The 11,003-nt window shown below is 37.0% G+C and overlaps 2 protein-coding genes across 2 annotated transcripts; both read left to right on the plus strand.

Moving 5' to 3' along the window:
• Positions 1 to 9: 9 nt before the first annotated feature.
• Positions 10 to 1,845, plus strand: LOC118738012 (eukaryotic translation initiation factor 3 subunit D-1; the record flags this gene model as incomplete). The annotated part of the gene is given in 3 exon segments (XM_036468884.1): positions 10 to 491; positions 571 to 863; positions 927 to 1,845. Coding segments are annotated over 3 exon segments (1,336 nt in total), but the record flags the coding sequence as incomplete, so codon positions are not given.
• Positions 1,846 to 1,944: 99 nt separating this feature from the next.
• Positions 1,945 to 8,410, plus strand: LOC118738013 (serine protease easter-like). The gene is made up of 4 exons (XM_036468885.1): positions 1,945 to 2,833; positions 2,921 to 3,105; positions 6,983 to 7,172; positions 7,254 to 8,410. Exons 1-4 carry the CDS (start codon positions 2,701 to 2,703, stop codon positions 7,982 to 7,984), a joined length of 1,239 nt encoding a protein of 412 aa, XP_036324778.1. The 5' UTR covers positions 1,945 to 2,700; the 3' UTR covers positions 7,985 to 8,410.
• The last annotated feature ends 2,593 nt before the right edge of the window (positions 8,411 to 11,003 follow it).

The raw sequence follows: 11,003 nt of genomic DNA on the forward strand, positions 1-11,003 counted from the left end.
TAAAACCAGGTCAGCGCGTGGTCGCAATCAACGCGGCGGCATGAATTCTGGTATGACCACTTTGGGTGGTAAAAATGTCAAGGCCCGGGATCCTCGTCGTGGTATGGGCAAGAAGTTTGGATCACGTGGTGTGCCACCTAAGATACGTGAGTCGTCGGTTGCTGTACGCTCAGATTGGACATCGATTGAGGAAATGGACTTCCCACGGTTAATGAAGTTATCTTTGCCTAATATCAAAGAGGGTGAGGATATAATCACCTGTGGTACACTCGAGTACTATGACAAAACCTACGATCGTATCAATGTTAAAAATGAAAAGCCGTTGCAGAAAATCGACCGCATCGTTCACACTGTCACCACCACCGACGATCCTGTAATCCGTCGTTTATCCAAAACTGTGGGTAATGTGTTTGCTACTGACGCCATTTTGGCGACCATCATGTGTTCAACACGTTCAAATTACTCGTGGGATATTGTAATTGAAAAGTTTGGTAAGTATATATTTAACCGAAATATAACTGTATGTAGGTATTTGTAGGTGAAACTCCCCGTTTTATATTTGAATTTTAGGTGATAAAATTTTCATGGATAAACGCGACAATACTGAATTCGATTTGCTGACGGTTAATGAGACATCAGTGGAGCCACCAACTGACGATGATAGCTCACCCAATTCACCACGTAATTTGGCAATTGAAGCTACATTCATAAACCATAATTTCAGCCAGCAAGTATTGAAAACCGGCGAAAAGGAACCCAAGTATAAGTTTCAGGAGGCAAATCCATTTATTACTGAAGATGAAGATGTGGAAGTTGCAAGTGTTGGTTATCGCTATAAGAAATGGAATTTGGGTAGCGATATTGTAAGTATAGATAATTTAAAATAAAATCATTAAATGTAACTTATGCAAAATCAATCCCCACAGGTTTTAGTGGCTCGTTGTGAACACGACGGTGTGCTGCAGTCACCAAATGGTGAACCACAATTTTTATCGATTAAGGCGCTAAATGAATGGGATTCGAAGTTAGCGAATGGTGTTGAATGGCGTCAGAAATTAGATACCCAACGGGGTGCTGTATTGGCGAACGAGTTGCGCAATAATGCCTGCAAACTGGCCAAATGGACTGTACAAGCTGCGCTTGCCGGCTCCGATCAGTTGAAACTAGGCTATGTTTCACGAAGCAATCCACGCGATCCCTCTAAACATGTTATACTTGGAACACAGCAATTCAAACCACATGAGTTCGCAACCCAAATTAATTTAAGTATGGATAACGCTTGGGGAGTGCTGCGTTGCATCATCGATATCGTGATGAAACAAAAGGATGGCAAATATCTGATTATGAAGGATCCCAACAAGCCAATGATTCGCTTGTACGATATTCCTGACAATACGTTCGATAGCGATGATTCCGATGACGGTGAGGGAGATGATGGTGAAGCTTTTCAACCAGTTTATACATACGGCAACAATAAAAGGATTTAAATTTAAAGCACAACAAAAGTAAATTAAGTGTATGTGTATGTAGTGGATGTGTGCGATTCAATTGTTAGTTCTTTGATAAGAGAAAAGCCAGCATCTAGATTGCAACACACGCATTTTTTATATAAAATTATAATATTCAAACTATCTTGTTAACCGTAGTTATTTATAACAGCTAAAAACAACTCGTACATAACCATTTTGGATAACTCAAATAGCACAGATTCGAAAAACAACAAAAGTATATTAATCAACTATTATACCCATGCCGCAGAAAATAAGAGATAATCGCCTATTTTTAGTACTATTAGATATTTGGAATAAAACAAATGAACAACGCAGAAGATAGGCGTCGAAAAAATGCCTTTTATTTTAAAAATATATTTAAGGATCGCGAAATGCCGGACCAGTATATAATTTGGAAGTGATCGAATTTGCGAAAAAAAAGTCTTGAGGGAAGTGTTCAGAATCAAATCTTAAAAAAAAAATGCGCGCAGGCTATTAAAGACATGTGGTTTCAAGTGCACATTTTTTATCAATACTTGTTTTTATCATTTGCATTATCACAAATCTGGCAGCCGCTGGTTTTTACAGATTAGTCTAGGCTTATTAAATATGGCAGTCACGTTTTGTTTTCATTCATACATACCTTTGTACGTATTCCTACTATATACAAATCTAAGTTATTATAAAGAAAACTATAGCCTTCTCTGTATAGTTAAGGTATTTGATAATTTTTGAGCTTCTATTTAAATGGTGGGTCGTCTACGTACATATAGATATGTATGTATGCTCAGCGAACTTATTAAAAGCCTATAATTGTATGTAAATATCTGCTACAAAACATATGTATGTAGGTAATTACTCAGCACCGCGTAACCTATTGACTGTTTCGCTGATCAAGGGGACGCTATGAGCGTAGCTGCACACTTGTGTTCAGTTAGATTAACTCTCGCATTCGCATTTCTTATCGCCAATGCAACGGTTGCGCTAACGACGATCAATTCGACGACGCCAAGAGGAAGGCATGACGCTTAACTGCTACACTAAGCAAGAATGCAATGATAATTTCCGTTGGGTTTTTCTCTTTATTTCGAAAACCAAAAGCACCAAGGTGTTGAGCTGCATTCAAATTCAAATCATCGATTGCGTTTAGTGTTGCGAGTGAGTGGTGTTGAGTGTGGACGTGTTTGGACGATCACAATCCATACTATAAATGCAAAAAGACATTAAAAATTATTCGATTATTCTAAATAGAAGTTTATTTGCTTTTAGTAAAATGTTTAAATTGGTTTTCGCACGCGCAATAGTTCCGTTACTGTTGTTTTTGTACGTTACAACTGGCGTAGGTACGTTATTCACAAATTCAATTAGTCAACGCATTAATTTGTGTGGGCTTAATTTATTCATGACAAATGATCTACCTTTTTTAATAGCCGGTGTTAGCTATGGCCGTTGTGAGTCACAATTCAACAGCAAAGGCATCTGCGTGCAGCTGGTCGATTGTCAATATATTTTGGATATTCTTTCAGGAGATTTGAATGAGGAAGTAGAGGAAACATTACGGAAGAGTCAGTGTGGTTATGATAACACGTTCACAGAGAAAATGCACAGAATTGTGGTGAGTAGGAAATTAAACAGATGACATGGAAGAGTTTGGAATATAGATTTAAACTAAAGGGTTCATTCAAAAATTTTAAAAGGGAACCTGTTTGCTTAAAACTACATAGATGCTCAATACATACATACATATCTGTGTTCGTATGGAATAGTAGCTTATGTCGGGAAGCTAGCTTTAGTATAATGCAGCATTCCCTTTATTCTTTAAACAACAAGTAATTTTTTGATGAGACTTAATGAGAATATTGTCTTGCTAGTATCGGAATTATTTCTTGCATATTTATTTGCCAAAAGTTTTTCAACGGCTCGGCGCCAGTGAGTCATTCGCAAACGAATGCTTCGAATGCCGCATTATACTAAAGCCAGCCTTTCGACATAAGTTACTATTCCATACGAACACAGATAGGTACCAGAGTATCCAAATAAATATAATTAGGTTATCCGGAAATTCTAAACAGTAGTTAAATGGATTCGAAAAAATGTTCTTAAAATTACGGAATCAAAAAAATAAATAATAGAACACTTCATTAAGACTCAAATAGAAGTTATTTTAGTTAATTTTTTAGATTCAAATATCGGGATATATGTATGTATACATATACACAATTCGGATAACCAGATAGGCATCAACACTAGGGTGGTCCAAAATAATGGTTGGATTTTTAATCTCTCTCTCTCACCCCCTAGGATTGTTCTATATCGAAAAATGTATAACTCTAGTTTTTATTTAGAAAATATCACTGGTTTTTAGCAAAAATGTTCAATGTATGCCACTATCCAATTCCTATAAAGAATTGCTCGCTGATTTCGCAAATCGACTTCATTTTTTTTTGCATGGATAAGTTTTCAATTTACCGTTATTTCGATTAAAACAAAAAGTGGTTACACTTAATAACGTAGATCTTGCGAACCAATTTAACAATCTTAATATCAAATACGGCAAATTCAAGCTAACAAAATTCTATATAGACCGTGTATATATCACTTTTCGGAAGGCCTGATAGTTTCTGACAAATTAATTAATAATTCCAAGATTTTATTTTTTTCATGAAAATATGAAAAAAAAAATTTAACAAAAGAAAAACTTAAAAAATAAAAGGTTTTGTGTAAAATTTTTGCCTTTGTGCTAAACTCTGTTCTGTTACAAAAAAATCAAGCTACTAATGAAGAAAATCGATGGATAAATAAAGAAGTAATGAGTGGTCAAATGAAAATGCGCAGATTTTTTCATTAGTAACTTGATTTGTTTGTAAAAGAACAGGCTTCAGCACAACTGCAAGAATCTGAAACAGAAGCTGTTAGTTTTTATTACCTTCCTTTTATTAGCTCGGGATGTAATATTGATGCGCCTAAAAGATGCAGCGATTTCTATTCTCAAGTTACATACCTGATGACAGTACGAATGGGAATTATGGAATTATAATAGGGAGGTTTTAGTTTTTTAACTATAATTTTATTTAAAATTTGATTATCTCGAAAACATATCCATGGAATACAAAATTAACTTGATTTTTGGAATCAGCGGGCGATTATACATACAAATTGGATAGTGACGTCTGGAGGAAAAAAAAAAAGATTAGAATTTGTGATTCAGTGTATTTAGAGGTCGCTCAAAGCGCTCAAAGTTTTCTATATATTTTATGTATATGGGGAAACAACAACTTTTTGTAGAGATGGTATGGAATTCTTGAAAATCAATATTTCTTTGTCGGAAACTCTGGCTCTCTTCAGGAGACTTCAAATAACCACACCCAATTGTTTATTTAACCATTTTTAATACTAAAGATTTTTTGTTTATCCCCCCATTTTCTGGCATTTTCTGGGGGTTTTAGCGGATCTATAAAATTTAGTTACTATAGAAAAAGGCAAAATAAATAATGGTAGATACGTTACCCACCAAAAACTAAAAATCGAAAACATTTTACATAGCGCACTTTGCAAATGGACTACTCATATGTCAGTCGATAATTACACAGCTTAGCAACTTTTTTAAGACCCAAAAACGGGAAAAAATCTCTTAAGCATAGTCGATTTCCATTTCACGCCATCATTCTACATAACCCCAAAAATAAGAATCAAAAATTTTGTACGCCCATCATGCGAATTAATCATAGCGCTTTGGACAGAAGCATCATTTTGATATTAAACAAAATGGTTTTGAAAGCTAATGTAATTGCCTTTCATGAAAAAGTATTGCCATTGAGCCAGAATTACTCCTTGACCTTAAAAAAATTGGTCAAAAATAGTGTTCTTCGAAAAAACAATATGCAAGATGTTTTTGTATTTTTATTATACTTCTTCTTGTTATTTATTGGCACTGTAACTTTCTTCGTTTCTTTTCTAAACTAATTATTAGCTAAAACTTCAAAGTTGTAATAGAATGTAAATTTGTTTGAAAACAAAGAACGTACATCTACTTTATTTGACCGAATCCAAAACAGCACGCCAATTGATTGTCTTCCCGCGCCCGCGTTGAATACTTTCAGAGCAGGAGCGTTTCTGTCCATTCGAGCGACATGGCCAAGCCAGCGGAGCCGCTGAATCTTAGTTCGCAGCACTATTTCTATATCGTTGTAAAGCCATCGCCAAGGCGTAAAGGTCCGCAAATCTTTCGCAGAATCTTTCTCATCATCAGATGTTTTCATTGTCCATACCTCCGCGCTCCGGCTCGGAGACGTCCTTCCCAGTTACGACAGAGCTGATGGTATTGCTCAACGTAATTTTATACAGCCGTATTAGTTTCGCGGGGATACCAAATCCATTGGGTCGGCCATTTTCTATTTCGAAAATCTGACATCAGGTTTGAAATCAGCGACCTCGAAAACCCCCTATTTATATGAGTTTCTGGAGAAATGGAAAAATTATAAAATTTGGTCACCATATTGAATCCGCCGAATTTGGCGTGTAATTGGAAAGGGATCGGTCCAATCAACCCTGACCGTAAAATAGTCCTGGACTAGTCCAATTTTGGAGATTTTTTTCGTTGGAGTAAGATTGCATTCTGCACTTCACAGATGCTTTTTCATAATTCGGAAACGCACAAAAAAAACTTTCATTTTATAACCATGTTGCCTCTGATGGCATTTGAACACGGCTAGCTAACAAATAGTGGGAAGATTCTCTGCGCCTGAGCTACAGTCACGCATGTAAATGTGTGTTCAAATGTTCATTTTGCATCAAAGCCAGACCAAGCGTTTGGGACATTTACATTTTTTTTTTATTGAATTGCTAGACAACACCACCCTGTCACTGCCAAACTGTACTTTGCGTATATCTCTAGACCGATTCCTTGGGAACTGTCGAAAGCTGACATTACCGATGCCAGCAAATGTCCAATTCTGACCAGTCAAATTTGAACCAGTGAAGTACTGGTCATTTACAGAAACTTGGCCGCGTTATTGCTGCAGGGACGATTCGTTTTGAGAAAGTTTCTGTTTTTCCAACCTTTAAATATAAAGTGAGCTTTAAACTTAAAGGTTACTTGAGAAAACGGCTCTTAGTTCATAAATCTTGCATTGAGAAGAATAGTCTCAGTGGAAGTTTGCCATTGCCTGCCAAGAACGACCGCTCTTAGAATAAACATTTTCTATTTTTAGATGTTGCTTGCAACAGGGATCGAACCTTCAAATCGATGACCCCAGCCACTTTATCTCAACAGGTCGTTGGCCTTTAATTTATCTTATCTTAAGAGTTGTGCGATAAACTATTTTAACTCTATGAATTATCTTAACTTTATATTTACTCAACATGGCACGAGTGGCTCATCTTATTTAAGCGTTGTCTGACAAGCTCGGAAGTACCTATTTACTTTGTCTTATTATTAAACTATTAAGTGATGAAGTTCCTTTTTGTATCTTCTTCATTTTCTGCATGTACAGGTCTGTTGCCCTGAAAAATCCTTGCAAAATACGAGTACTAGAACCGATATGCAGCTAGCCAACGTGCAGCCTGGCAATGTGCTCCCCTCCGCTGGCGAATGTGGCACCTCACTGTCTGAGTTCATCTACGGCGGCAATAAGACACGTATCTTGGACTACCCCTGGATGGCATTAATTCGCTATAAAACACGTGAGTAGTCGTACGTAATAAAATTTTATAACCGAGCTTTTAATGTTTTTTGGGAATCCCGTTTTCCTCTTTCCACTATAGGCGGCAATCAGCTTGAATTTCTCTGTGGTGGTAGTCTTATAAATTCTCGCTATGTGCTCACTGCGGCGCATTGCCTTAATCAGACGGAGGAGCGAACACTTCACAGCGTCCGTTTGGGTGAATGGGATCTAAGAACCAATCCGGATTGTGAAATAGATGTGCGTGGCAAGGAGTCATGTGCTCCGCCCTTTATAGAATTGGGTATAGAACGAGCCATATCACACCCAAAATATGTGAGCAGCTCCAACGAACAATTCTATGATGTAGCTCTACTGCGTCTGGAAGAGAGTGTATCCTACAGTGATTTTATACGTCCGATCTGTTTACCCGTGGCTCAAGAGTTGTGTGACAGCATGTTCGTAAACTCTACCATGGAAGTAGCTGGTTGGGGTGCAACCGATAAACCCAAAGCAATCTCATCGCCACTGAAATTGGCAATTTCTGTGAAGGTGTGGGAAACGAAGGATTGTGGAAATATTTATAAATCTTTAAATCGACACATTGATGGCACGCACCACTTGTGCGCTGGTGGCGTTAGTGGGATTGATGCGTGTCGTGGAGACTCCGGAGGTCCATTGATGTTACCTGAGGTGCTGAATAATCGTATTGTATATTTTGTAACGGGAATTATATCGTTTGGTCCCAAGCCGTGCGGTTTCGATGGCTGGCCGGGAGTTTACGCACGTGTGGGTACCTATATTGATTGGATAAAAAGCGTGATAGAGAAATGATAATTAAGTTGTTGAGTATGTATTAAAGATGCAGCTTAAGTTCGCAAGTTGTATTTACTCGGGAAATTAATTACTCTAATAGGCGTCATACACCATGCGTCTGACTCGCGAGTCATTTGTGTACTAGTTGTCTCGCCTTCGACTACACACAGTTGAATCATTCAGAGTCACTCCAGGAGTCATGTCGGTGTAACTAACACATATTTATTTTTACAAACACATCCAAACCGACTCGCGAGTCAGACGCACGGTGTATGCCGCCTATTAGAGAAAAATAATTTGTGACTACAATCATAGTGAAATATTATTTCACTATGACTACAATATTTATTTTAAGGTAAAATATACCTATAATATATTAACATGTTGTGTTTGTACTAAAATGATATTACTGGAAAAAGTCATCTTATAATAATAAAATGTAGTATCGAGAAATAAATATCCTTATGTCTACAAGAAGGAGTTAAGGGATTCTTCACCTCCATAATAAAGAAAGTTAGGCCAAGACAATATTTATTATGCTCTGAGGAAAAACTACACCAACATATAGCGTTTCGAGTACAATGTTCCAGACTCCTTGATGTCTTTGCGAATCTAACTCTACTCCGCTTTTGCCCACGTACCAAAATCTCGAATGTTAACGGGTGAAGGATGCGTCGTTTAAAAAGGATCACACATACATACATATTTGCCTACATTTATACCAGTCTACTCCAGGCTGATTCTGTCTGCTCATAGAAGGCTCTCTGCCCAGTCCTGATCTGAGGACAACTCGACATATAGTCAGATTGCTGGCTAACAAGTAACCCGTATCATTTGGAATCCAGAGTAAACGAAGCTCAACCAATGGCGGTTGAACCCCTAAAGACTCTTTGGTTGTAACCACAGATACGAAATCTCCCCAGCCTTTTTATATATATTTTAATCCATGCTTTTAATCCATTGCTAAGAATTGCGAACATTTCGGTTTAAAATGCGGAAGCATATTTTAAACAAGTAATTTTTATCAAAAAAAAACCGACATAAAAAAAAAATATATATATATATATATTTCATGATCCAATGATCAGATCTAAACGATATTAGTATGGGACCACCTCTGAGATACTACCTTTCATGATGCAAAAATAATTATCGAAATCGGTTCACGTGGTCCAAAATTATGCTGTAACATACATAAAAAAAATATATTTCGACGAACTGATAACCTCCTCCTTTTTTGGAAGTCGGTTAAAAAGAAGATTTGATCTCGCTCTCCATGAAGCTAGCCAAGACCTCAAAAAAAGTGAACATTGTAACACCTCTTTATAAAGCTTTGCATACAGAATACTCTTAAATACTTGGGAAGACATCGAAATCATAACTTCTTTAAAAGTAAAGGAAACGGTGCCGTCTGACTTTGTTCTTCCAGAGAGGATAACAACACCAATTTTTGTTGGCGTTCGTCTGGCCATATTCAGTATAAGAATTGATGCTTTACTTGAATAGCTCAGCGGATTACTATTCACATACTTCGGCCATCTTTCCAGTCGACCAGCATTTCAAGCTCTTTGCACTAACGTATTTCAGCCTTGCCCTTTTTTATTATGGTGAAAACGTCTCGCTGCCTTATTCAGCTCTCTATATCCAATGCCCTGTAAGCGTCTACAGCTGCTGTGAAGTCGATCAGTATCAGTCGGTTATGGGATGTTTCGTCGTAGAGGCCTACTCTGGTATTGAAATCGTCTAGCATGATTTTGATACCGATTTGATAAATGAGTTGCTTGAACGCCTAGTTTTTCTTTTCCGTCGAGGTGTGTGGCTAAACGCGGTCCATTTGGTGGATAGCGGTGATGCCAGCCTTTGCCTTCCCGTAGAAAGGTCTGAGCATGCTAGGAACTCAAACTTGGAATTACATTCCAACTGGCATGTCACGCAACGCCAAAACATCCGAAAGAAAAAAAGATGAGCACTGTATGGCGCGAGCACAATCTGCTGTAGTAACTGTATCTTTCGCCTGACTTTTTCCAAAAATGTATTGCAAACGCTTTTCAATTACTCCTTATTCGTTTATAGTAGGAAGTACGATTTTACTTTTGACCATATATGTATGTATGTATTTGCCATCGGATTTAGCATCGGGAAATGTGGTCCTAAACGTAAATGAGTGGCTGATCCGTTATTACAAACATACTCTATCCCAGCATAGCAGGGTGTATTGTCGCATACAATGACCAAATCCGCCAAATCGTTGCGTAAGGTCTTGTCTCCACAGGAAAACACTGATGTCGTGATAATCATGTCACAAAATATATTCCCAACGGGCCGAAATATATGTCAGAGCTTATGGCTTGACAGCCATATTTTAATTTGAAGGAAAGCGTGTTGGTCGTATCATCGAGGCAATTTTGATATTAAATTCAAATAAGAAGCTGTTTCCTATTCAGTTGTTTATTATTACTTATTTGTTTGGGGTTTTCTAAACTACAGTTGAGATTTTCTGAAATACAATTGGAAAATCTGATACATATGCATTTGACTTTTTCTGAAATACATTTCCGCTGTTCCGTAATACATTTGAGGTTTTCTGAAATACATTTGCTCTTTTCTGAAATTCATGCGAGCTTTTCTGAAATACCATTGCTATTTGGAAAAGGTGTAGAATTAAATGGGATATAAAAATTTTATGAATAAAGGGGGTGAAATTTTTTATGAAACTTTGTTAATTATTTTTTCGAGTATGCAGTTTTATAATTCTAGAATATCAAAGTGCAAGTTTAAAACGGTTACAAAATACCATTGATTTTAAGCAACTTTTTTTTTGAGAATTTTCCTTCAAGAATTGTTGACTTCAACCTTGAATAACTTTTATAGGAGTAAATTTATCGAAAATCATAAGACTTTTTTACAGCCTTCAATTTCCCATAAAAATATATATCGTTCATTCCGATAAGTTGACTTAAAAACGAGTTACGAAATTTCAAAATTGAAACAATCGTTTCACTGTCCCGAAAATAATTCACAGGGGATTCGGAAAAAA

This window comes from Rhagoletis pomonella, unplaced genomic scaffold (assembly GCF_013731165.1).
Source record: "Rhagoletis pomonella isolate Grant_MI unplaced genomic scaffold, Rhpom_1.0 Rhpom_scaffold_00004, whole genome shotgun sequence".
Taxonomy (NCBI): Eukaryota; Metazoa; Arthropoda; class Insecta; order Diptera; family Tephritidae; genus Rhagoletis; species Rhagoletis pomonella.

What these genes read in the sequence shown, in the direction of transcription:
- LOC118738013 (XM_036468885.1), top strand. Translation starts at nt 2,701, where the DNA reads ATGCAAAAAGACATTAAAAATTATTCGATTATTCTAAATAGAAGTTTA. An exon ending in AGAAAATGCACAGAATTGTG is followed by an intron (nt 3,106 to 6,982) that starts GTGAGTAGGAAA and finishes CTGCATGTACAG; the next exon opens with GTCTGTTGCCCTGAAAAATC. An exon ending in ATTAATTCGCTATAAAACAC is followed by an intron (nt 7,173 to 7,253) that starts GTGAGTAGTCGT and finishes TTTCCACTATAG; the next exon opens with GCGGCAATCAGCTTGAATTT.